Source organism: Ceratotherium simum, chromosome 8 (genome assembly GCF_057802395.1).
Source record: "Ceratotherium simum simum isolate JZ-2026a chromosome 8, ASM5780239v1, whole genome shotgun sequence".
NCBI classification, from domain to species: Eukaryota; Metazoa; Chordata; class Mammalia; order Perissodactyla; family Rhinocerotidae; genus Ceratotherium; species Ceratotherium simum.
The window spans coordinates 32,670,686-32,698,226 of record NC_141907.1 but is presented as its reverse complement, the minus strand read 5'-3'; the positions used below and the strand labels follow the sequence as shown (position 1 = coordinate 32,698,226).

Genomic DNA, 27,541 nt, shown 5'->3' with positions numbered 1-27,541 from the left:
GGCCTAGCGTGGCGGAGGAGGAGCGGGGATGCAGCGGGAGCCAGAGTCCGGGAGGGCCTGGCTGCGGGGGAATGAAGCCTCCGCCTTCTCGGGCAGAAGCCTTTAAATACGGGCTCGGCCCCGGGACTCGGGGTGCGGCGCTTGGCAGCCTGAGGGAGGGGCGTGCGGTGAGGGGAGATAGGGCGGAGCAGGGCGCGAGTGCAGAAGCTGCGGTAGCCCGGCCCAGGGCGAGGAGCTGTCCGAGCCGTCGGGATAGGAGCGGACGCTGCGCTCGGTGCTTGGAAGTGGGTAAGCGCCTCTCCCGGGCTGGCCCCGCCGCCGGGTCAGGATGCTCCCGGCTCCCGGCGCAGTGTGGAGGGAGCGGGGTGGGGGGGTGCACGCTGCGCCTCGTCGCTCCCTGCGCTCGGTCCCGGGCTTCTCGTCTGACGACCCGCGTCTCTTCTTTTGGGCTCTGGGCGGGAATCGCCTTTGGGATCTGCTGCCCTGGGAACGGGCTAGCTTGGGCTTGTTATTCAGGACTCGCGAATCTCCCAGCTGCTTCTGTCCCGCCCCCCCCCCCCCCACACTTTTTGACTTGGAACAAATGAGGTTTCCCTGGCGCCTCAGAAAGCCGAACATCCACCGAAGGAAGCGGTCCTCTGGTTAGGGACCCAGTTTTGGTCTCAGTCGTAGTCTTGTTTGTGTTTAGAGTCTGCTCACCAGCGGGGGCTTCTGCTTTCCTCGCTGGCCGCCCTTCTTAGGAAGCCAGACAGCCCTTTTGAGGCGAAATCCTAAGATATTCCATCCTGACATCTGTATGGGCTGCCCTGGAATCCATTGTTGGCCGCCACACCATATAATTGCTTTATTTCATGTCAGGGAAGGCCTTACTTGGGTGCTTCAGGAGATCATGTTTGTGTGAGACCTTGAAAAATTATACTCCTTGTATATAGGGAAGATAACTGAGTCGAGTTGAGAGTTCTGGTATATAGAAAAGAGGGATTCACCGGTAGGGAGCTTTTCACAGATGGAGGAGTAGCTGTCCATTGACTGCCTTCAAAGACAGTGAGTCTTTGAGTTTCTTCAAATCCCTTAAGAAATGGAGAACAGTGGTCTGGTTTGTTTCTTCAGGAGGGTTCTGGAAATGAAAGAGCTTACTGTGTGCTCTGAGATGTGATGTTAGTTAAGGCAAGTGGTAGACAACTCTGATTGAAACGATCTCGGGCGCGGAGTGGCTTAGTGGTTAAGTGCGCACTCTGCTACTGGCGGACCAGTTTGGACCCCGGGCACGCACCTATGCACCGCTTCTCTGGCCATGCTGAGGTTCACGTCCCACATACAGCAACTAGAAGGATGTGCAACTATGACATACAACTATCCACTGGGGCTTTGGGGGAAAAAAAAAAAAAAGGAGGAGGATTGGCAATAGATGTTAGCTCAGAGCCAGTATTCCTCAGCAAAAAGAGGAGGATTAGCACGGATATTAGCTCAGGGCTGTTCTTCCTCTCACACACACACACACACACACACAAATTTGTGTTTAAAAAAAAATCTCATTTCTTCTCCCATTGCTGTACTCCTTTCTCGAACATAAAATTTATACCTAATAAGCATACTCCATCTTCCCTCTTGCTTTTTTCACAGCTTTATGTGATACTTTTTAGATATAACATTAACACTGTCTTACTCACTGATTAAATGGTTTTCCTGGGTCAGGCAAATGTTAGTATTTAATTTTTGGAAATGACTCAGATGATGTGCAAAGTTGATGTATCCAGCTATAACGTCCATTGCTTTAGCTACTGGGTAATTATGTAAAGTATGCTGAAGAGGGGTGGGAGTGGAGGGATTATATTCAGATTAGATTGTAGTAGGACCTTCACTATTTGTTAGCACATCTTCTAAGTTGAAAGACTGATCTGAATTTATAAAATTTTAGATGAAGAGTGGTTTTGGAACAGCCTGGTTTGTTGTGACTGTCCCAAAATACGGAGGTAAAAACTTGTTACAAACTGACTCATTCAGTAAGCAAACATTCCCATTTCCCTGACAGCACAGTAGAGGGTTAGAAGGTACATAAAAATAGAAATAGAAAGTGGAATCAGAAGACATCTGTGTCTGGCAGGGTATATCACTAACACTGTATCAAGCTCTGTATTAAAACTTTATTGAAGATTTTATTGAAACTCTCAAGTGATGATTTATTTGGACTTGCACAGATTGTACATCCATCTTCAGTAAATTTTTCATTGTCACCTACAAGCCATACTTCATATGAAATAGCAATGCAGGGATACCCCAAAAACACATGCAGTTATAGGTCCACCTGCCGTCAATAGTTTACCCCAGCTGCTGTATGTAAGGCAAGCTGAATACAGCTGGAAATCAAGGTGGTAAGAAGTAACTCTGGGAAGACATGCTGTAGTTCTACCTAATGAAGAGAGAATCTTAGGATTCTGGCCAATCTCTGCAAAAATACTAAGATCAGCCATCTGAGCTAAAGATATTCAGATAACAGTCTTCATCTGAAAAAGATGGACCCTTATGGAGAGTTACTCATTTATTCAATTAATATTTATTGAGAGCCTACTTGTTCTAGGTGCTGAGGTGAACAGCAGCAGATAAGAACTGTTAGTCTCGGAGCGCCTTACCAAACTCTGAACTGCTTGAGCCCAAGAGTTGCATCATGTAGATGTTCAGTCTGTGTCTTTTGTATAAATATTAGCAGAACTTGTTCTGGTTGAGATTGAAGACATAGACTGCTCTAGTAATCTCTTGGCTATGGGATTAAGAGGTAACCCCCAGAGATCCTCTGGTCCAAAAATACTTTTGAGATTCCACTTTTTAGGTATTCTAGATATTCTGGTTTTAATTAGAGAGGAAGGCTGGCTAGCTGCCCAGTAAGGGTGTTACAGTGTGGTAGTTCTTCAGGTTCATCACAGGTCAGGACTTGATCTTCAGCCTTGCAGATCTGGAAGGTAGATTTTTTTTTCCCCATGGACACAGAGCTAATGAGGCTTTAGATATAAACTTACGTAGATTAAGCTCAGAAGAGTCTGATGGATACACTAGAATGGAACTTGGCTATTACTTTGCTCTTAGGAAAATTTAATTTCAGTGTCTGGAATATTTGTGTCTCTAGTCCAGGACATCCCTTTCTAGTATTATGATTCCTGGGAATCTGAATTCATAAGGCAGAGTGGAATCAGAACAAAGAATCTTTGGGGAATATGCTATCCAAGCATTGGGAAAGCTTATTCTTGCTCCCCCTCTCTGAAACCAGAACACTTCTGACTTCCAGATTCTGTGTCACTCTTCTCTAGACAGTGCTGAAATAAACACTGCGTTATTCTTGTTCTTAACTCCCCCTTTCCAGGCTCCAGGCTGATCATCCCCCCAGGCTGAGCTAACCCCCGCTTTTTTTTCCTTCAGTGGAGTTTATTAAATTTTAGCTACGTTAATGCCATTGATTGTTATGGGTACTTTCAGCTATGTTACCTTAAGTTATTAAATTATAGCCTCATGGATTGTTATGGTCATGTTTTTTTGAAAGAAAAGCATTCAAGACCCACTTTCAATTCATTTCCACCCTAGGAGACAATTATTACCTCTCACGTTTTTGTCCAACTAGGCAGATCTCCTCACTTCTTTGGACTCATTTCTGTATGAGTCCTTATTTATTCTCTTCCTCTCATCTGGAATGCCCTCCCTCACTTATCTTTTCTTTCTGTGTACTACTCATTCTTTAGGCCAATCTTAGATTCTACATTTGCCTTGATTTTTTTTTTTTCCTTTGGACTTTAACGCTCATTTTGTCATTTAATTGATTATACTGCCTTGTATAATTTAACCATGTTACCTGGGTGCGACTAACTCCTTTTCATCTTTTAAGTCAGCTTAAAGGTCAACTTCTCAGAAAGTCCTTCTTTAACTATCATATTTAAGGTAGTCCTTTCCCCACAGACAGTCTCTCTCTCTCTCTGTCTCTCTCTGTCAGCTACATGTTTATTTCCCTTATATGGAACTTACTATAGCTGCCATTATTTTGTTTGTGTGCTCTCCTATTGGCATATAGCTATGTAAGGGTAGAAACTGTATCTGTCATGTTCACTATTATATCCATTGTACATAGAACAGTAGTGGCTGTTACATAGTAGAGTGTTTAATAAATGTTTTTCGATTGAATTATTCCCTAAATAAATTGTTAAATACTTTAATATCAGGATCTTTATCCCTCTGTGGCCGATTTCTTTGCTATGTCCATACAGTAAACCCTTAAATTGGGAATAATAATTTTTCATGAAGGAGGAGAAAGGAAAAGGCCTAAAGCAAGTTGAAGCAGTTTTTCTGGGACCATATGCCAAGCCTTTTCTACTGTAGAGGTGGGAACAGTGGCAGTGAATGCTGGAGACACCTTTGGTAAGCCTGCTCCAGGCTCAGCTGTTCCTCCCACAGGTGGGAACTTTTCAGGAGAACATTCCCTTGAACTTTAGCCACTTAGTCATCCCAATGCAGTCTTTTCATACCATGCAGTTTCTCTTTCTCCTTGTGTATAGGGTGTCTGAGGCCTGGAGGGTGCTAAAAGGCAGAACAGAAAAGTAGAAGAGTGAAGAAGTGAAAGACGGATGGTTGTCAAAAAAGTAACTTTTGCTGGGCTCAGTACTTTTACCGAGGTGAATCTTGGAATCCTAAAAGTTTAATAAAAATATCATATTTTTATGGCTTCACCTAAGCCATATGTGATAATAGGGAACTCAGCCCACTTATTTAGATTGTTAAGAAGAGACTCCACCAGATTTAGCGTAGTTTAATATTTCCTGGTAAATACATCCACACAATGGAATGTGTAACGGTGTAACTGTTAAAGAAGAGAGAGAATGGAAATGAACAGGTCTTCAGAATGCATTAAGTGAAAAAAAGCCAAGTGTTGATAGTGTATATGGTATTCTACTTCTTGAATTTAGAAACAAGAGAATATTAGAATATATATGTGTATTTACTTGTATAAAAACACTGGAAGGATACACAAGAAACTAATAAATGGTTTGCTTGTGGAAGCAAAGTAGGGGATAACAAAGTAGGTAGGGTTAGGGTAGGCATGAGGCTTCTTAGTGTATGCCTTGTTATACAGATTTAATTTTTGAACCATATGAATGTATTACCTATTCAAAACAGAATAAATTAAAAGAAATCTCTTTGTATGTATATTGTTAAGAATAATGCTTTCTTTCGTGAAATCATTAGATTCCAAATTCTGCTCATATTTATTGTTTTACTAAAATTCTGTTTCTTTTTGCAGTTTTTAAACAGCCATTAAAGATCAGACTCTATGAGTTGATATCTGCTAATCATGACCACTAAAGATTGATTTATAAGCCAGATTAGTTGTTTATTAATACAGATCAGAATACTTGTATGGGTTGATCAGCTCATTCTTTTCCATTAGGAAATTCTACCAGAAGAACCAGTGAAGATTAGAACTTTTGATTAATAAAGATTCAGACCAAAGGGAATTGGATTATCTTAATTATGTGCTTTGTGTATCTTTTTGCATAGTAGTGATATACTTGCCAGGCATTGTAATTAGTTTAGCTTTCCAGAGTACCTTCTCTGCTCCATGCAGAGTATACTAACAAATTCTTAAACTCTCTGATTACCATTTTCCTTCTCTTTGGAATCCATGAATGAGTTAGATTAGATGATGTCTGAGGTCTTGGCCAGGACTAAAATTCTAAGAATCTGATCAGTTTGACGGTTCTCGTTCTCATTATAATGAATACACTGACAGTCTTATATATAAATCAGTCCCTTGTAGTGTTGATTGGTGTGAATCAGTTCACTAATGGCTTTTTTTTTTGGATTATTTTATTGGGGTCATACTGGTTTATAACATTCACCTAATGGCTTTTGAAAACCTAACAAAATTTTTGTAACAGTTTTGGTAACTACAGAAATTCCTTTAACCATCTCATAGTTTCTGATTAAAGTCGAAATCACATTTAAGGTCATTGTCAAATACTTAAAAATAAACTGCTGAAGCCAAATTGTGTAGGGAATAATCTCAGAGGCCAATAACTAATCTTAATATCTGTTGTGTATACCTAACCTATTACAAGGCTAACCTTTGTACATCAGCATTTGTTTGAGCAAGAATTGCACTGTCATATTCACCTTTGAACTTTCCCTCAGCAATCAAAGTTGCCCTAATGTATTAGAGGCCTAAGTAAGGTTTTATTTTACTTCTTGACTTTCTAAATATTAGGTCATTATAATTTTTGTGGCTCTTCTCCAGTAAATATCAGTTACTGTAATTTTTTTCCCATATGTTTCATGGTAGTGCAGCAGAGAACAGGCTAAGTCATCCAATCGGAATGTTATTTTTTATCACTATTTTCATAATTCTTAACAAGTATGACTATAGGAAATCTTTCTATGTCTTTCTATGTCAGTTTTTATAAAGTGTGATGAATATGCAATGTGAGTTCTTTAAATTTTCTGTTTTCAATAGAACAGTTACTGTTTCCTTTTCTAGTACAATCATGTTTGAAATTAAGAAGATCTGTTGCATCGGTGCAGGCTATGTTGGAGGACCTACATGTAGTGTCATTGCTCACATGTGCCCTAAAATCAGGGTAACGGTTGTTGATGTCAATGAATCAAGAATCAATGCATGGAACTCTCCTACGCTTCCTATTTATGAGGTAAATCTTGTTAAACAACTCTTTGTTCTTATGCTCTTTGTTTTCTTACAATTTTTGTTAAATAACTTACCATTAATATAAAAATCTATGACTGCAGCTAATAAGAAATTAAGTGAAAAAATCTAGATACACATGTTGTGGACATTATAATTATAATTATTTCAAGTATGCCCAGGAAAATGACTGGAAAGGAGTATATTAGAATATTAATGATAGTTATATTAGTGCAGTGAGATTATGAGTAATTTTTTTCTCTTCTCTTTTTTCTAGTTTTGTCTGTTATTATGGTTACCATATTGTAGTAGTAAAATTGAAAAGTGGAATTCTGTAAAAATAAAATAAACTGTGGATGTTTATAACATTAATTCATAATTCATAATTAAGTCATGTCTATTTTTGGATTATTGTACTTATATCAAGTAAACCTTGGATAGATAAATGGTGTCTTCCATATTTAGTGTTTAGTATCATAAATTTGTTTAACTGGAATTTCAAAATTTCTGTGAATTTAGAGAATTTATAATTAGGAAAATATGCTTCTAACTATTTTATTAAGCTATATTGGTTCCATTTTTTAAAAATTTCACTGTAAAATGAGTTCATAATATTATGCTTTTGAATCGCAACAGAGAAGCATTTGGAAATTTGATGGTAGTATTTTCTCTCTAATATTAATATACTTTTTTTTTTTTCCCCAGAAAAGCTTTGTTATTTATAAGATGTTATCAACCATAGTCTTTCAGTGTGTTAGACCTTTGGAAGGGAAGTCTCAACACAGTTTTATCTGTAAGATAAATCTGCCTGCTGTTTATAGGTGTATGAATACAGAAATCCGTGAAAAAGCACCCATCAGGTAGTAGCCACTCAACATCATGGATTTACTCATATCTGATTCAGACTTAGAATAGAAAAAAATACCCTCTGCGTGTGTGGTAGCTTCTGTTTGTGCTTTACCCTTTCTTCTACCGGATGACCTGCCCATGATTGTTCTTTAAATACCTCAATGTTATAGCATTTCTTTCTCTAAGTATAACATTACTGCTATATTTGGTGTTGGGAAATATTTTAAAACATTTTTGAAAGATAACTTGATAAAGAGTTTTATAATTCTAATATCCATAAAAGGGCTGCAAGTCATCTGAAACCCTGTAAGCCGTATTTATATACAATTCTTCTGCAGTTAATTCTGCCAGTGGTGTACTCTAGTGATAAAAAACAAAGGCACCCAAAATTATTACTACTGACAATACCAAGTGTTGACAAGGATTTAGAGCAATTGGAATTTTATACACTGCTGCTCAGAATGTCAATTGGTACAGTCACTTTACAGAAGTTCAGCAGTATTTACTAAAGCTGAAAATATGTGTAGTCTGACCCAGCAATTCCACTCCTAGGAGTATATCCCACAGAAATGCATACACATGTGTACCAAATGACAGGTATTAACAGTGCTATTCCTAATAGCCCCGCAAATGGGAAACGACCTAAATGTTAACCAGCAATAGAATGGGTATAAAAATTATAGTATAATCCTGCAATAAAATACCATACTGCATTGAAAATCAATGAAACTACTCCTGCATACAAGCATATGATTAAATTCTCACAAAAGTAATGTGCTGTCAGACACAAAGTAGTACATACTGTATAATTCCATTGTATAAAGTTCAAATATAGGCAGACTAATCTCTGCTGATAGAATTCAGCATGATGGTAATTTGAGGGGTGGTGGTGACTAGGAGAGAGCACACTAGAGGCTCTGATTTACTGTTCTAATTCTTGAGATGGATAGTGGTTACATAAATGGGTTCACTTGTGTGAATATAAACTATAAACTATATATATAATATAATATAATATAATATAAACTATGAGCTATAAACTTTTCTATACTAAGGTGTATGCACTTTTCTGTATTTTTGTTTTACTTCACTAAAGATTTTACTAAAAAACAAAGGGTAGGGGCCGGCCCCGTGGCTTGGTGGTTAAGTGCACGCGCTCCGATGCTGGTGGCCCGGGTTCGGATCCCGGGCGCGCACCGAGGCACCACCTCTCCGTCCATCCTGAGGCCGAGTCCCACATACAGCAACTAGAAGGATGTGCAGCTGTGACATACAACTATCTATTGGGGCTTTGGGGGGAAAAAATAAATAAATAAAATCTTTAAAAAAAAAAACAAAGGGTATCCTGAATAGAAAAAAGTATAAACTACTTATAATATATTGAAGTTAGACATTTTTATTGGAGAAGACAAAAAATCAATTGACCAGGCATGTTTTCTCGCCAGATTCTTATTATTGATATTACTATTTGAAATCTGAAACTCTTCTTCCTAAGACTTCATGGCTTTAAATTTAAAATAGTGTGTTCTACATTCACATTGAATCCAGTTGGGATATATTTAGTTTGACTAAGAGAGTTAAGATCTAAAATGATTTCTTTTCTCTATCTTACTTGTTTTTTTCTCAATAACCTGCCTTTTATAAACGAAGAAACAAAAGTATTTCTTGTTGTTTCATACTTCCATTTCATAAATAAATTTTTTCTTTAAATCTCTTTAAATAGAATATAAAATATTTGAAAGTCTAGCTAGCATTGTGCCCATGAGAAGCAGTGTCTGAGTTCTAAGAACTCTGAAATCCCATAATTGTATTGGCTTTATTTAATGGTTATAACTATTTGGTCTTGAAAGTCTTATTTTTATCTCATTTTTAATATGTCTACTCCAGAAAATTAGATGATGATAATATAAGTAGCTATTTTAGTTCTGCGCTATTTAGTGTAGCCTACAAAGGAAATGGAATCTCCTTCCAAACCTGGCTTGGGAGGTTAAGAACAAGGCACTGCTACTTTAAAATTCTTCTTAGCAAGTAGAATAATTTTTCTCTTAACAAGTAAATGATTTTAGGCTTATAATTTTTGTGTATCTTTCTTAGACATCAGTTGTTAAAAGATGTCTGCTTAAGAAATTTACAAATCAGAAGAAAATAAAGGATTTCTGTAAGGTTGTGTTAAACAACAACAACAAAAAACTTGGAGAAATGAACTGTGTGACCCAATGATCCATTTTCAAAGATACGTTAGGCCTTTGTTCCATTTTTATTTCTTTATTTTGTGTTGTAAAATTAACTATTCCTGCACATTTCGTGGGTCATATTGGCGGTATGAAACGTTAGGTGAAATGTCAAACAGGCAGAACTATAAAAGAAGAAAAACGAATGGCAGGTTTAACGGGAGTTCTCACTCTGGTTTCTGAATTGCTTTATTGAGTAGCTTATACATATTGTGACTAGTTGTAATTTTATACTGACCTATCTTGGACAAGGCAAAGAAATATTTTTATTTCTAAAGAAACTTCAGATACATTTCAGTCAACTTCCCTCTGTAAATCTGTATCCTGTAATGCATTTTTAAATATACAACAAAATAGATATTTGTTTTCAAGGATATTATCAAAATCTATGGCATCGATTTTTCATTGCAAATACCACGTTTTCATGTCAGGAAGTCCCTATTGGTGACTAATGTTTAACTGATGGTTACTGATAGAGAAATGATAACTAGTATGTAATTATAATATTTAATGTGCTCTTTTGAGTACACAGCCTCCCTGAGAGTTGTTCCACCCTCACTCCATCCACTCTGAGACTGGCTAGACTAATTAGGGAAATATTTAGAAGGAAAAATGATGGGACTTGATTGTCGATTATGTAAGAAGGATGAAGGAGAAGAAGGAATCTAGAATGATATCCATGTTTCTGGTTGGATGAATGGGTGTGTGATTGTGCCATTAATTGAGATAAAAAATGCAGGATGTTGTGGAGGGTGGTGGGAAATGACATGGTGAATTCTTTTTGTTTGGGCCTATGTAGTTATAGAGGCTTTGGGACATCCAAATAGAGATGATCAGGAGGCTGTTGGATATATATAAAAAGTTTAGGCAAAGAATTCAGTGTTGGAGATGTAAAGTTAGGATTATGCAGGTAGTAGTTAAAATCAGACTAGATGAGCTCTCCCAAGAAGAGCCTATGGAGAGAACAGAGCCTGGGTCAAGGACAGAACCCTGGAAAACTGTAATGTTTGATGGTAGGTGAAGGAGGAAATGCCATAGAGAAGCAAGTTCAGATAAGGTGAACCAAAAACCAGAAGAGTTTTAGTAGTGCAAGCTCCATAAAGAGTATATGTCTTGATTAGGTGTGACTAACACAGTGACCAGCTCATAGCAAGTGCTCAGTAAATATTTGCTGAATGAATTAGTAAGCTGTCAATTATGCCAAATGCAGGAGAAATAAGGACTAAGACAAATTCATTAAATTTGGTACTATGGAGGCCATTGTAACTTTTGCAAGAACAATTACAAGTGTTAGGAGATGGAGGAAGTGAGAGAATGTAGAAAAAGAGTAAGACTCTTCTTTTAAGAAGTTTAATTTAGGGCCTGGCCCAGTGGTGTAGTTGTTAAGTTTGCACGCTCTGCTTCGGAGGCTTGGGGTTTGCAGGTTTGAATCCTGGGCACAGACCTACACACCGCTTGTCAAGCCATGTGTGGCAGCATCCCACATACAAAATAGAGGAAGATGGGCAAAGATGTTAGCTCAGGGCCAATCTTCCTCATAAAAAAAAAAGAAGTTTAATTTAGAAGAAAATAAAGGGGGCTGGCCCCGTGGCTTAGTGGTTAAGTGCGTGTGCTCTGCTACTGGCGGCCCGGGTTTGGATCCCGGGCGCGCACCGACGCATCGCTTCTCTGGCCATGCTGAGGCTGCGTCCCACATACAGCAACTAGAAGGATGTGCAACTCTGACATACAACTATCTACTGGGGCTTTGGGGGAAAAAAAGGAGGAGGATTGGCAATAGATGTTATCTCAGAGCCGGTCTTCCTCAGCAAAAAGAGGAGGATTAGCATGGATGTTAGCTCAGGGCTGATCTTCTTTACAAGAAAAAAAAAAAGAAGGAAATAAAGGGCACGGTCACTGGAGAGGGTCACAGGGTAAAGGCAGTGATTCTATTTATATTTTTTTCTGTGGCTGATAAAGGATCGAGCATGTTAATAAACTAAGGGAGACAAATCACATAGAGAAGGAAAGGTCAAAAGCATAGCAAGAAAGGAGCTAATTGTTGGAATAAAGTCTAGAAAGATAGCAAAAGGATAGGATCAAAAACACAAGGGAAGGGATTGGCCTTGAAAGCCTCTTCCTCGGAGACTGGAGGGAAGCAAACAAGGATTGATAAAAATACAGATAGTTTTGTTGGTGGGGACAAGAAATAAAGATGACTGACACATTGGTAATGTCAATTTTCTGGAGGTGGGAGGTAAGATATTCTGCAGAAGATAAAAGGGGTTGTGTTGGGCAAGGATTTGCGAATAGTGGGGATTCGGAGCAGTAATCTCAGAATAGTGAGGACAAGTAAAAAGATTATCAGGCCACATGGAAAACCCAGCTAAATATACTTAGAGTCCATGAGCTTATGTTTATTGTGGTTCTTTCTAATCTTAATAGGTTTATATTTTTATGGGTCAAAACTATATTAATAAAAAAGTAGTCATTTTTACTGCCTGATAAGGAAATAATAATGACTATCAGATAAAATATGCTAATAAGATACTTAAATTTTTATTCAGAAAATAGTATAGTATTGTTAATATTTAACAAAACATTTTGTTTTGTGTTACCATATTTATTGAATAGTCATTGCTTTTTTGTTAACTTTGTTCATTAAACAACTTAATAACTACATTTTAAAAAACAAAATGGATAATTTGCTTTGCTTTTTCTGGGTAAAATGAAAGATAATTTTACCCTGTGAAAGGATTCGAGTTCTTCCATAAAAAGTACCATATAGGGGCTGTCCTGGTGGCATAGTGGTTATGTTCACATGCTGCACTTTGGTGGCCTGGGGTTCGCAGATTTGAATCCTGGGTGCAGACCTACATGCTGCTTATCAAGCCATGCTGTGGTGGCGTCCCATATACAAAATAGAGGAAGATGGGCACGGATGTTAGCTCAGGGCCAATCTTCCTCACCAAAAAAAGAAAAAAAATACTTTATAAATTCTAAATACTAATTATGATAATTACATAATGAATCTGATAAGATGTAGAACCCATATTATTAACGACTTCTGCATCAGTTTTGGAGATCTACAAATATCCCATTGATTTTAACAGAATAATGTAGTTCATTTTGAGGTCTTATTAAGCCTTAGTATAAATTCTACATTGCTCCAATTTTGGGTTATTCTAATTTAAATATTAGGAGATTATTAGGAAATAGGACTGAATTAAATCTTCTCTGCAAAATCCCAACTCCGTAATCTTTTACCCTCATTTTCTAGAACCTACTCAAAATAACTAAGGAAATAGTTACTATGATTGGTGACACTATATTCATGGTTGTGGTGGTTCATATATTTTGCTGGTCGTTATACATTTTAGTCAAACTAATAGAAATTTGAATTTACATTTTAAAGTTCGTCTAATTGCTTATGTTTTTCTAAACACCCATAATATTGTGGATATCATTTGAACCTTCTCCCCTAAGAAGAGTAAGCTCAGTGGTTTAGATCTGTTTTCTTTTGCTTTGCTTTTTATTATAAGAAATTTCAACGTGTAATAACAGCAGAGAGAATAGTAAAATGAATCCCCATGTGCCCATCACCCTGTTTCAACAATTTATCAACACGGCCAGTCCCCACTCCTGACTACCACCATCGTGATTATTTATAATTTCATCCATAAACATTACATTATGTATCTCTAAAAGATAATAATTGTTTTTAAAACCTAAGCATGTCACCATTATCACTACTAAAAATTTTAACAATGATTTGTTAATATCAAAAATTCTTATACATGTCCTTCTCATAATTTATTTGAATCAGAATCCAAGTAAGATTCATATATTGCAATAGATTTGTATCATTTAAGTGTCTTTTAAGACCACAGTATTTTGATCTCTCTGTTTTTCTCTTCAGTTTGTTGAAAAAACCAGGTTGTTTATCCTGTAGAAATTTTCACAATCTGGATTTTGCTGATTGGACTGGTCTGATCAGATTTAGACCTGATTTTTTTGGGGGCGGGGGAAGGCAAGAATACTTGTTAAGTGGTGTTGTACAGCTCAATATTCTTAACATGACTGTCTCTCCTATTAAATTGTATGGGAAAAGTAACAAAATTTTCAATACAAACGTTTCTTACAATAGGATTTAGAAAAAATATCTATTTATGTATGTATAGAATAAATATTGACTGTTTCACAACCAGTTGTATGGGCTGAATTCTTGGGTGTAAAAACCTGCATTCATAATGATGGTGCAAAATCAAATGTTTGCTTGAAATCACAGAAGACCTTGAATTTTCTCATAATTGTGTTGATTCTTATGCAACAGTCAGGCACATGGCAAACAATGACACAGCATTAAAATGAGCTATTGCTTTAATTGTGGCAAGTTCAGTTTTGCTTCATTTACATTACTTACACCTATGACCTTTGATATATGATCTTTGATTTTTCTACAAAGATGTTATTTGAGAGCAAGTATAGACCTTTGAATTACAATATATAACCTTCCCCTTTAACAAATGTATTCTGTACTATTAGATTAGCTCATACGACTGCTTTTCTTTTTTTTTTTCAGCCAGGACTAAAAGAAGTGGTAGAATCCTGTCGAGGAAAAAATCTGTTTTTTTCTACCAATATTGATGATGCCATTAATGAAGCTGATCTTGTATTTATTTCTGTAAGTATTTTCCTTTGCTGTGTGAGTTTTAATGTATTCTTATTTACATAGAGGTTTCATTGTGTTTTAATAGTAAATCCATTGATATTAAATCATAGCATCGCTTAGTATAGAGTTGTCCAGTTGAATTTTGGTTGTCACCAGCTTCGTCCAACACTTCACCAAACCCTATAATCATCTGGTCAAATACATCCTTTCAGATCGTTGAACAAATAAATTCAGAGAAAGTTCTAGTCTGAGATCTAGAATTAGTAAGTGCTGGTAACATGTGAGCACATGTGGTGATAGGATATATATTTCATCATTTCTTGTTTCCACTGGTTGGTAGAGGTGAAGTAAAGAGAATCAGATAAAGTTTGCCTGCAAACTTACAGGCATCTCCAATCTAGATGAATTATGTTCCAAAAGTCATTTTAAATTAATTGTTTGGAACTTGGCATATGTTGGTCAGGTTATCAGGCTAGCCCATAGACACCTTCAGCTCATAGTATGACTACACTGTTTTATCTCTGTAATGAAAAAAAATAGAACAAATGCTTGGGAGTAAACTCTGGTAATCCAATATTTAAACCAAGGTAACTTATTTCCTGCTGTCCTGGTGACCATCTACTCAAATATCCTTGTGTGATGGTATAGTTATCACCAGTTGGTGGTTGAGCTAGGGTGTTATATGACTCAAAACCTTTAAGGCTTTAAGGAATAAAGGGAAAGCCAGTGGTATCAGCCTTGACTGGGTCCCATGAGATAGAGGAAAGAAATGCCATGGGGTCCATAGCGGGTAGATGCTGTTGAATTAATTATGCATATTCTTAATGACTGTAAGTTGTTGAATAAGGGATTGTTTTCTGACTGATGAGACAAAAGCAGTACTGTGAAGATACGTGAATTCCAGAAGAAAGTGGTAATGAAGCCAGTGGTAAAACTGAGTTATGAATTCAGTCTCTCTTGGCCTCCTTAATTACTTCAGAGAAATTGGTGCAGCTTCTACGACTCACCTACCCATCCTCTTCTTAAGCTTGCAGAAGGTTAGAGTAGAGGCATAGGAAATGAGAAAATATTTTGGAGTAGCTAGACACTTGGAGAAAATCAAGAAGTTACCTTAGTCCAACTTTTGGATAACGAGAGCCTAGAATGGGAATAGGGGAATTTTCTGTTGAAATGTATCTTGAAAGAATCTGTTCTCAGGCAGTAGAGTTCACCGTAGGGTGGTCTGGCACAGACAGCTGATTTTGTACTTGCCTCTCTGCAGATCTAGCCTGAGCTGCCCTGAATCTTGCCAAGCCATTACTTCGTATACCTGTTAGCGTAATTTATTCTGTATAACTTATACCTAGTTCCCATTATTCTCTGAATCAGGTTTTTTTTTTATTTGCTTGTTGTATACTTTCCATTATGGAAAATATCAAACTTATACAAGAGATGAAGACAATAATATAATGAACCTCTATTTACCCATTCTCCATTGTCAACAGTTATCATGGCTGATCTTGTTTCATTTACTATTTCTTTCCCTTTCCTCCCACCCAAGATTATTTTTAAGCAAATTCTAGATAGGAATAGTAGTTTTATACAAACCACTTTTCAACTGTTATCTTCAGAGCTTCTTTACCAGAGGAATCCATCTGATCATCTCCCATCTCAAGCATGTTTCACGTTATCCTGTCAGCCGTCTTTGCCCTTCTGTACTCCATTGTACCCTGACTTCCATGTCTAAGTCTTTTCTTAAGTTGTTCCGTGCATGTAAACAACTTTTTCCTCCTGATTTTCACACCTGAACTCAATCTTCAAGTTTTGATTTATTTTGGCTTGATTCCTTTATTTAGTTTCCCATTAGGTTATGAGTGTCAAGAGAAGAGAATTGGTGCTACTTGCTATTGGTTCAAAAATTATTCCTATATAGAATTTTAGACTTTTCAGAGTTTTTTGGCTTTTATCAGAGTGTTATAAAACTCATGTGTTATCCTCATTTTCCAGTGAGATCATTGAGGCAAATGCAGCCACACTTCCCCAAGGTTACATGATATAGCTAAGCCAAAACTAAATGCCTAGACTCTGGACTCATGATTTATTTTTCTTTCTATCTGATAGTGTGTGTCGTCATAGTATTCTGTATCCTGAAGATGCTAGATAATTTCTAGCTTTAATGAGCCAAGAAAGCATTTGTGAATGATACTGCAAACATTTTTTAAAAGCTATTGATATAGGTCTATAAAAAAGAGTAAAAAAGGAGTTTAGAGTTTAGTTTTAAAGACCATGATAATATATTACATGTAATAAAGAGAGGAAAGAAGAGAAAACTTACATTTCATTTCAGACTGTGAACTCCTATAGGATAAGAACTGTTTCACTCATCTTTATATCTCATTCATCTTTATATCCATATATATGGATATATCTGGATATATCCAAGAGCTTAGCTTGGAACCTGCCTGCCTTGGTATCTGACATATATATAGTAGCTTCTCAACAAAAATTTATTGAATGAGTTCTCCAGATGCTTCAAGCTGTTCCTTCTAGTGATCATATTTATAAAATGTGTTATTTCCATGGAACTAATAGAGGGTTAAATCAGGGCTACCGATAATAGTTAACTTCCCACTTGACTAGTGAATTGATGGTCCAGGCATATCTTGAAGTCACTCAATGAATCTCTCACAGATATTCTGTTCTTAATCTCATATACTTTCATCAGGTGAACACTCCAACAAAAACCTACGGAATGGGGAAAGGCCGTGCAGCGGATCTGAAATATATTGAAGCTTGTGCTAGACGCATTGTGCAAAACTCACATGGGTACAAAATTGTGACCGAGAAAAGCACAGTTCCAGTGCGGGCAGCAGAAAGTATTCGTCGAATATTTGATGCAAACACAAAACCCAACTTGAATTTACAGGTATAAAAAAAGGAAGGTTTAGAATCTGATTCTTATGTAAATATCAGTGCCTTAAAGTTGTCCATAACTAATTCTAGCTTAAAACTTTCCTTTGTGTTGGGATTCTAGGTACTGTCCAACCCTGAGTTCTTGGCAGAAGGAACGGCCATCAAGGACCTAAAGAACCCAGATAGAGTACTGATTGGAGGAGATGAAACCCCAGAGGGCCAGAAAGCTGTGCAGGCACTGTGTGCTGTATATGAACACTGGGTTCCCAGAGAAAAGATCCTTACCACTAATACTTGGTCTTCAGAACTTTCCAAACTGGTTGGTATATAGCATTCAACTCTCCATTAAATTTATAATTTTATAATTTTATTTATTTTTTCCCCCAAAGTCCTAGTAGATGGTTGTATGTCATAGTTGCACATCCTTCCAGTTGCTGTATGTGGGACGCGGCCTCAACATGGGCGGAGAAGTGGTACGTCAGTGCGCGCCCGGGATCCGAACCCGGGCCGCCAGCAGCGGAGCGTGCGCACTTAACCGCTAAGCCACCGGGCCGGCCCTACTCTCCATTAAATTTAAAGCCAAGGACTTATTTCTCTTAAACCTGATAAGCTCTATAGATACTTTCTTAATATTAATAAAAGGTATGCTTTTGAAGATAATTTCCTTGTACGTTATGAGATAATTTTCACAAGGGGGATCAAATATTATGGCATAAAATATTCTGGAAAATTCTAAAATTTTAATAAAGTGTAAGATAAAATGAAGGGTACGTTAAAATAGTAATTTTGGAAATCACTCTTTCCCTTCTTTTACCCTCTTGCTTAATCATCTTTCTTCTCTAATTTAAGGCATTTTCCCTTTCCCTTACCAGCTCTTCCATTGCCTCCTCAAATTAAGCCCATCAGCCACTTTTGTACCTCCCTCAGTAATTTGTATCAGCTCAATGAAATATAATCCAGATGTATAAAATTGCTATTTTAGCTCATCATACTTCTATTTCATTTTTTTTTTTAGGCAGCAAATGCTTTTCTTGCCCAGAGGATCAGCAGCATTAACTCTATAAGTGCCCTCTGTGAAGCAACAGGAGCTGATGTAGAAGAGGTGGCAACAGCCATTGGGATGGACCAGAGAATTGGAAATAAGTTTCTGAAAGCCAGTGTTGGTAAACTGAAATTTTTATGTACATAAAGTGGGTTCATTTAGCTAGATGTCTAACTTTAAGGAAGTCTTTTTTAACTTAATGCCTTTAAAATAATGATTCCATTATACATGTGGCCTTCAGCCTATCAGGGACTTACTGAGGCAATAATTAAACATATTGTTTAATAATTACTGACTGATTAGTATCATAAACATAGTTCAGTGTTTTAGGAGGAATAAATTAGTATTTAGTTAGAACATTTAGGAAGAATAAGTTTGGGAGACCAGATAGGAAATAATTCAAGTAACACCTTATTGAAGCAAGTAGTAAGAAATTCCCTGTTGTTTACTTTTCCTGCTAATATACTTTTGGAAATGTGGCCTTGGTGAAATATAGTTGATCCTCATTATTTGTGGATTCTGTGTTTGTGGATTAGCCTACTCACTAAAATTTATTTGTAACACCCAAATGGATACTCGTGGTCATTTGCAGACATGAACAGAGCAGCAAAAAATTTGAGTCCCCTGACACATACATTCCCAGCTGAAGCTGAATAAGACAATGCTCTTGCATTCTTGTTTTCAGCTCTCATTCTACAAACGTGCTTTTTTTGTGGTCTATTTAGTGCCGTATTTTTTGCCTTTTCATGCTTTTTGTTGGTGATTTCACTATTTAAAGTGGCCCCAGGCATATTGCTGAAGTGCTGTCTAGTGTTCTGAAGTGCCAGAAGGCTGTGATGTGCCTTATGGAGAAAATACATGTGCTTGGATAGGCTTCATTCATGCATGAGTTATAGTGCTCTTGGCTGTGAGTTCAATATTAATAAATCAACAATGTATAGTGTCTTTAAACAGAATAAGGTGTCTTTAAACAGAAACTTACATAAAACAAGATTATGTATCAATTGGTGGATGAAAATATGACCAGAAGCTCACAGGAACCTAACCCTGTCTTTCGCCTAGAAGCAATGCTTCAGTATTTGCTAATTCAGTGTTTATGGCAATTTTGTAGAACGTAACTACTAGGTATAACAAGAACTAACTGTATTTTTGGATATAAGTTAATAAGGTTGATGTAAAGGCAAATAGAATCTTTTATAGATTGGGCCATAGGCAGCCCTTCCTGTAATGGCCTTATGCCATTTCCCAATACTGGTTTGCCTGGCCTTTTCTATCTTTTTGATATTTTCTTCTAGCTACCATTTAATAAAAATAGCTACTACTGAAGGCATATTACACACCATGCTCTGAACCAGCACTTTATATATATCTCATTTATTAATCCTTTTAACCTGTTACAAAGGTGCTGCTATTTCTTTTATAGAGATGATTGAGAATCAGGGAAATTTTTGCAGCTTGCTCAAAGTCATACAACTAATGAGTGCTAGGTGTTTCTGACGCCAAAGCCCATACCAACCCTCACTGTATACTGCGTTGCACTAGAACAGGGGCGGGCAAACCATGGCCCTTGGCCAAATCTGGCCCACAGCTTGTTTTTGTAAAATAAAGTTTTATTGGAACATAGCTACGCTCTTTTGATTACATATTGTCTGTGACTGCTTTCGAGCTACAAAGGCAGAGTTGAATAGTTGTACTGGAGACTGTATAGCCCACAAAGACTAAAATATTTACTATCTGGCCCATAAAAGTTTGCCAGCCCTGTGCTAGAGTTAGAGATGTGGGGCAGTGATACCAGATGAATGAGAAAAAAAATAGAAAATATAGCCATAATAAAACTTTAGCTAGAAAATTATTTGGAAATTATTTATTGAGTTGATTAGTTGATTGCAAATTTCACACAATTTATAAACCCACTAATTTTTCAACATCTGAGTTTTATTATTAAAAATCTTAGCATAGGCCATCTGATTTAGTATGACAAAGAAATTTGTTCCGTGATTCAGTTGTGTGGTTCCTAAGTGAAAATATTGTCATTTTTTTCCTTCAGGTTTTGGTGGGAGCTGCTTTCAAAAAGATGTTCTGAATTTGGTTTATCTCTGTGAGGCTCTGAATTTGCCTGAAGTAGCTCGTTATTGGCAGCAGGTATTAATGTTTATAGTCGACAGCTTATGATTAACTTCTGATGAAAACATATCACCCTTTGTGAATTGTTTTTGATAGGATTTATTTATTCCAAGAACTCAGCTATTATTATATTCAATTTGTTTATTTTAGGTTTATTTATTGGGCTTCTGTGTTTTTAATTTCTTTTTTGCTAACCAACTGTGATAGAAGTTTCTGATAAACCAGTATTTCTTTTAATTTTATAGCTAAGTTTGCTCCCAGAGTAAAGCAAGAACTATTACTCTTAATTATAATTCTTCTCTATCTTGAAAGGCATAAAATCAAAATAAGGGAAGAACCTGTATTCTAATGCTTTCATGTGTTTTGCATGTGTTGATATTTGTCTTGTCCCTTTGAGATTCACAGACCTAGAATTAGAAACCTTTCCCAAAGTGGAAATAGAGTTAACATTTATTGAGTGCTTACTCTGTGCCAGGCATTCTTGAAGCATGTTGCATGTAGTATCTTAGTACTCATCGCTAATATTATCCCCCATTTATAGATGAGGGAGCTGAGGCTTAGAGACGTTAAGTAATTTGTCCAAGATACCAGCCAGTATACCTACCTTTCCCAAATATTTTTTCCCCAAGTGTATAGTTTTTTGGTAGTGGATGGAAATATAAGGAATTCAGATTTTTTAGGGAAATGTACACTTTTAAGTTTATTTCACTCAATCCAGCATGATGGCTTTATCATACTGTCCATCAGGGGGAAAATGCAGGTAAAGTCTTGATTTTCCAATACTTTGGGCTCATTTCCTAAGCTCTCAGGATTTGAGACAGCCCCTAGAAGCTTAGAGCCTTAAAAAAAATAACAGTCTCTTTCCTTATACTCATCTAGTCACCAATATGAAGTCTTGTTTATAAACTCTTAGAAGAGTAACAGATTAGGTGATCAGAGACTTTTATAACATTTAATTAAATACTTGGCCAAATGTTTGTGGTGTTATGGTTCATCCAGAGGCAGCTATAACTCTATACATTGTTTGACTGTTCTCTGTCCACTTTCTTCTACTCACACTCAATTTTGGTGAGGGGTAGCGGGTAAGCATATGAGGGAGTACTTTGAGATTTGATTGCTTACAGCCTGCTTCCACAGGCTTTGGAGAAGCTGGTTAAGGAGAACACTGTTTTCTCTGTGCCTTATTTAGGCTGGCCTCATAGCTGGACCTCAAATGGAGTTGAAACTTAGCTGTGTTCCCCATCTTTATATCCATCCCAGCCTGATGCATGGAAAGTTAAGCCAAATGGAAATTAAAATATTCAGGATGGCTTTAAGGAAAGGGGGGTGGGTAATTCTTTTGTTTTGATCTGTAGATACAAAAGAGGGTGGTTAATCTTTGCCTCCTGTTAATTTATAAGGTTGATATTCATACAGTAGCGCCCAGCATAAAACTCTGAGCAGTGTATGGCACAAGCTGCACCTCTTTTAACTGATCATTGCATAATTGTACATGTAATTTCAGGTTATAGATATGAATGACTACCAGAGAAGGAGGTTTGCTTCCCGGATTATAGACAGTCTGTTTAATACAGTGACTGATAAGAAGATAGCTATTTTGGGGTTTGCATTCAAAAAGGACACCGGCGATACGAGGTATCAGTTCTTTAAAATATTTCAACCCCTTTGAGAGTGTTAACGCCTCCTCTTATCTTGATTTTTGATTGGTGGATATATGTGTGAAACACATGTATGTATATAGTATAAAGAATAAAAATAAAGTGAACATCCATATCCTCACAAGAAATAGAATCTTACCTGTATGTTGAACCCCCTAGGTATTAGAAATATCTGCCGTTTAAAAGCTTAGCAGGGAGGAGAGAGTGGGGAAGAGAGAAATAGGTGAAGGGGATAAGAGGTACAGACTTCCAGTCATAAAACAAATAAGCCATGAAGATGTAGTGTACAGCATAGGCAGTATAGTCAACAATATTGTAATAACTTTATATGATGACAGGTGTTTACTAGTCTTATCAGGGTGATCATTTTGTACCTCAGGAAGAGGTAATGTAAATAAATGTCAAATCACTATGGTGTGCACTTGAAGCTAATACAATATTGTATTTCAACTGTACTTCAGTAAAAAAAAAAGCTCAGCAATACTGATTTTTTTTCCTTCAGAGAGTCTTCTAGTATCTATATTAGTAAATATTTGATGGATGAAGGCGCACACCTCCATATATATGATCCAAAAGTACCAAGGGAACAAATAGTTGTGGATCTTTCTCATCCAGGAGTTTCAGAGGATGACCAAGGTAAGGCTTTGAGTCTCATGAATTACTTTTGAGTATGGGCTCTAAAACTTGTGTGTTCTCTAGAAACCTTTGGTGATTCAGTTCTCATCATTTACATCATTGGTAGGCCCTCCTTTCAACCTCATTACTCTAAAATTAAACGCTTAGGCATCGTTTCGTCAACTCTGATTTGAAGCGATGAGCTGTGGATTAGTCAAATGATTTTTCCTACATATTCTAAAAAGCCTCAGAGGTTCCAAGGAGATGCTTCTGGGGCAAGGTTGGGGTTTCTCCAGGTCCCCCGTCATTACCCCCACTCACACTTCAACCAGACCATTCCATTTCTGTCAGACCCTCAACCCCTGCAATCCTGGTGTTAAAATGCGTAATTTCAATTAACTCCTTTCCTATTGCCAATTTTTTGTTGCTGTTGTTGTTACAGTGTCCCGACTTGTGACCATTTCCAAGGATCCATATGAAGCATGTGATGGTGCCCATGCTGTTGTTATTTGCACCGAGTGGGACATGTTTAAGGTGAGGTGACAGAAATGGCATTAAGGAAAATTTTAGAGGTGTTGTAGTACCAGTTGGGGTTGAGTATGTGTGCATGTACGTGTTCTAATTGTTCCTTTGGTTCTGTCTTTACAGGAATTGGATTATGAACGCATTCATAAAAAAATGCTGAAGCCAGCCTTCATCTTTGATGGACGACGTGTCCTGGATGGGCTCCACAATGAACTACAAACCATTGGCTTCCAGGTAATCATGATCCTGGACTGGTTTTGTTTTGTTTGTTTGGTCATTTGTATTTTAATGCTTTTGCGTTTTAGAATTTTAGTATTTTCTTATTTAGCAATAACATAACTGTGGGGTAACGTGACTATGGGTCAGCTGTCTGGGAAGTCTCTATGGGATTTTTGTAACTATTCTACTCTCTCCTTAAATTTGTGATCTAAAGGTTATTCAGTGTTGGTCTCCCTTATGTAGTATCCAGGAAGTCATCAGTTGCCTATCATATAGGGACAAAATGTGCCCTGCCTTACCTCGTATCATAAAGATCAAGTAAGAAAATATACAAATTTTTTTTTATAATTTTATTTATTTATTTAGTTTTCCCCCAAAGCCCCAGTAGATAGTTGTATGTCATAGTTGCACATCCTTCTAGTTGCTGTATGTGGGACGCAGCCTCAGCATGGCCAGAGAAGTGGTACATCGGTGCGCGCCTGGGATCCGAACCCGGGCCGCCAGCAGCGGAGCGCGCGCACTTAACTGCTAAGCCACAGGGCCAGCCCACAAATTTTTTTTTTTTTAGTTTTTTTTTTCCTGGAGCCACCAAGGCTGCTCTGTTGAACTGTCTGCACCACACCAACTCCCTCAGAGGCTGGGTTGCTTATTCCCGTACGAATGTTTTGAAAACTGCAACATGCAATATAGTTGTCCCATGTTGGTATAGGATCCTATAGCTTCTGAGTGCTCAACACTGTCCTGTGCTGTGGGGGGTCTGACTGAAAAGTAGTACTGGCCCTCTTCTAATTCAAGGTTTGTCAATTAATTATGGAACGTTTAGAGAGCTGACAGGAACCTCTGCCTAGAACGGTACATTTATATGTTGCATCTATTTCAGTTCTACCAGGGGTCCCAAAGGTATTAATAAGAAGGAGCTCCTTTCCATTGCCTCAGAGCAGTGTGTTTGGGGATGGGAGACTCAGGGGGAGGTTGGTGAGGATAAAGAAATATGCCAGAAGATTGCCGTCAGCATAGTTCCAGAGCAGAGCAGAGAGGGGCAGTGTTTAGAGTTGGCTGTGTGTGTCTGCTCAGCACCAGCTGTCTTCGAGAGGTATCGATAAGGTCTCATCTCCTGTTCAAAATATATGATCTGGTTCTGTTAACCTGTCACCGACTTGTTGAAGATCCATCTTATTTAGAATTCAGTGCCCATTTCTCATTCATGAGAGATTCACTTGCAGCAAGAACCAAATGGCATCCTGTCTGTTAACGTTTCATCAAGGACCTTAGGGACTTTTCTGTTCCACCCCTCCTTAGTGGGTAAACTGCATGACTGTTTTTCCCAGTCATGACTTAAACTCAGCAATGTTATTTTTTAAAGATTATTTACAAGGCATAGACAAATTTTCTCTCATTCCTGTTTTACTTATCTGAGAGAGAAGGTATATAAAAAGATATATATTTAAAATGAGTTTGATTGGGCTGGCCCCGTGGCTTAGCGGTTAAGTGCACGTGCTCCGCTGCTGGCGACCCGGGTTTGGATCCCGGGCGCGCACCGACGCACCGCTTCTCCCGCCATGCTGAGGCCGCGTCCCACATACAGCAACTAGAAGGATGTGCAACTATGACATACAACTATCTACTGGGACTTTGGGGGGAAAATAAATAAATAAATAAAATTATAAAAAAAAATAATAATAAAATGAGTTTGAGTTCTTAGAAGTTAACTTTTCCTAGTAAGGTTTAAAAAAACATTAAGAATGGAATCACTAAATAAAGAGAATTTTTAAGTCACTAAATAAGACAACTGATTAATACAAAGTAGAAGCCCTTTCTTTGTAGTACAAGTCAGAATTAAATACTAATTTTTAATTCAAAAGACATTTATGAAAATTCTATAGTATATTTGTCTCTGCTGTAGAGAGGAGATAAACATGACTATTAAAGAAGCAGTGTCTTTAAGGGTAAGACTGATGATTCTGGACATTTGGAAAAAAGTTTAAAATGTACTATGCAAAAAAAATTGGCTATCATTTGTTTATCGAAGGCTGACTTGTATGCCGAACACTGTGCTGGGCACTTAATCTAATTTAATCTTTACCACAACCCTTTGAGGTAGGTGGTAGTAATACTATTTATAAACAAGGAAGAAAGACCTAGAGAGTTTAGGTAGCATAGCAATTATCAGTCAGGATTACAACTGGGGCCTTTCAGACGCTGAAGCCTGAACTCCTAAAAACTATGCTATTACAGCCTATGCAAGGTTTTTAGAATAAGGGAAATAGACATGAGAATAGACTACGAGAGAGAATGTGAATTAATTGGAATTTAGTCTGTTACTTTCTTTCATATATGCTACTGAAAAGTAGTGGCATATGAATTCTGAGGGGTCTGGTGTTGGGAATGCCAGGAGTTGAGTGTCTAGATATGAATATGAAAAGTGGAGTGTAGATTGACCCTAAAACATAAAAAATAGGGAAGGATGGAGGAAGATTGGCATGGATGTTAGCTCAGGGCCAGTCTTCCTCAGCAAAAAGAGGAGGAGTGGCATGGATGTTAGCTCAGGGCTGATCTTCCTCACAAAAAAAAGAAAAAAAATAGGGAAGGAACCAAAGATCTTTCATAGCAACCCAGACAACTTGAGAAACTTTTTCTACTTTTAAAAAGAAAAAATAATCTAGGTTTCCTTCCTTATTAAACTTCATTATAGAGTTTTTACTTTTATGTGTTATAATTGTTAATAGTTTTCTTTTTAAATCCTTTTCTTTCTCCCCCTAGATTGAAACAATTGGCAAAAAGGTGTCTTCAAAGAGAATTCCATATGCTCCTTCTGGTGAAATTCCAAAGTTTAGTCTTCAGGATCCACCTAACAAGAAACCCAAAGTATAGACATTGCCATTTTTATTTGTAATTTTTTTGGTACTTCAGGATAGCAAATATCTATCTGATATTAAATGGTAAATGAACCAAGTGTTTTTAAGGAAACAAAACTATTTTTTTAATAATCAAATTTATACTAGCTATATGGGAATTAGCATCTGTTAATTATGAATCTAGAATATTTTTTACATATTTTTATAATATTGTTACCTCAGTGATTGGATGAGTGGCAAATAATCATGTTGGTTTTAATGGTGTCAATTTTTGTAAAATAAAAATTAAACTTCAAATACTTTTTACTTTACAAAATGTCCATAAGCAGCACTTTAAGTAATCACATTGTAAAGGGAAAGGTACTCCTCAGTTTTTCTGATCATTGGTTTATTTACTTGTCATTAAATGTGTATTTTAAACCATGAAATTGCTGTGCTTAATACTGCACTAAACCTGTTAACCTTTCAGAAAGTGTTTGGAGACGTAGAGGTTTCTGGCTTTATGGATAAGGTGTTTTCCAAGCCATTTCTTGTGTTTCTGAACTTAGAAGGAAGATACAGCGGACAGAATGCGGACTTCTGTGCTTTTTTTTTTGTATATTCTTAGAACATTTTTTCTATGCTTCCATGTTAGAAGTAACCCTACAAGTAGGGTTTGGTTAAATAAGATTAAAAGGCATTTTATTTTAACATGAAGAGAAAAATCAGTGGTATGGTCTATTTCATTCCTCTTCACTTCTCATTTTGCCTCCTTGAGCATTATTTTTTTAGTCCAAGAGCCAAAAATATTTGTTAGCTTGACTTTGCATTTTTATTTCTATTACTCATTGCAATTTTTCCTCTTTTTCTTTAAATAAGAAAACTAATATAATCTCATGTATAAACTTAAAGACGTAGATTTTACAAATTATCTATAGCGTACTTCCTAAAATAAGAATTTTTGTATGTATTTCCATCTGCTTTTTTCTTAGGTCTCGTTGACTTATATTTGATTGTTTTCTCTTGTGTTTTATCATTATTGAAATATGTCAGATGTCCATTTGATGCTTATGCTGTGCTGAGAGGGTACAAACTGAGTTACACAGATACAGGCCTCATCCTTTAGGAATTTTACAGTTCAATAAGAATACAGAGACAAATATAAAGATGAGGACAGAGACGTCTGTACAGATATCAAAAACATAAATAAAATATTCTGCTTCAACAA

At 37.0% G+C, this 27,541-nt stretch overlaps 1 protein-coding gene across 2 annotated transcripts; it reads left to right on the top strand.

Annotated features, from left to right (window-relative positions):
• On the top strand, positions 1-27,541 carry UGDH (UDP-glucose 6-dehydrogenase). 2 transcript variants are annotated; one of them, XM_087434207.1, is made up of 13 exons: positions 1-288; positions 4,536-4,652; positions 6,512-6,680; positions 14,315-14,416; positions 17,109-17,309; positions 17,418-17,615; positions 18,312-18,459; positions 20,386-20,480; positions 21,967-22,097; positions 22,623-22,756; positions 23,178-23,269; positions 23,384-23,494; positions 26,240-27,541. In XM_087434207.1, the coding sequence occupies exons 3-13, from the start codon at positions 6,519-6,521 to the stop codon at positions 26,348-26,350; spliced, it is 1,485 nt and encodes a 494-aa protein (XP_087290333.1). In that variant the 5' UTR covers positions 1-288; positions 4,536-4,652; positions 6,512-6,518; the 3' UTR covers positions 26,351-27,541. The 2 variants fall into 2 exon arrangements, with proteins under 2 accessions (XP_087290333.1, XP_014642288.1); XM_014786802.2 differs by lacking the exon at positions 4,536-4,652 and having other exon boundaries at positions 4-288.

Coding starts and splice junctions, on each gene's coding strand:
- UGDH (XM_087434207.1), top strand. CDS start 6,519: ATGTTTGAAATTAAGAAGATCTGTTGCATCGGTGCAGGCTATGTTGGA. Junction 6,681..14,314: donor CTACGCTTCCTATTTATGAG/GTAAATCTTGTT, acceptor TTTTTTTTTCAG/CCAGGACTAAAAGAAGTGGT. Junction 17,616..18,311: donor CTTCAGAACTTTCCAAACTG/GTTGGTATATAG, acceptor TTTTTTTTTTAG/GCAGCAAATGCTTTTCTTGC.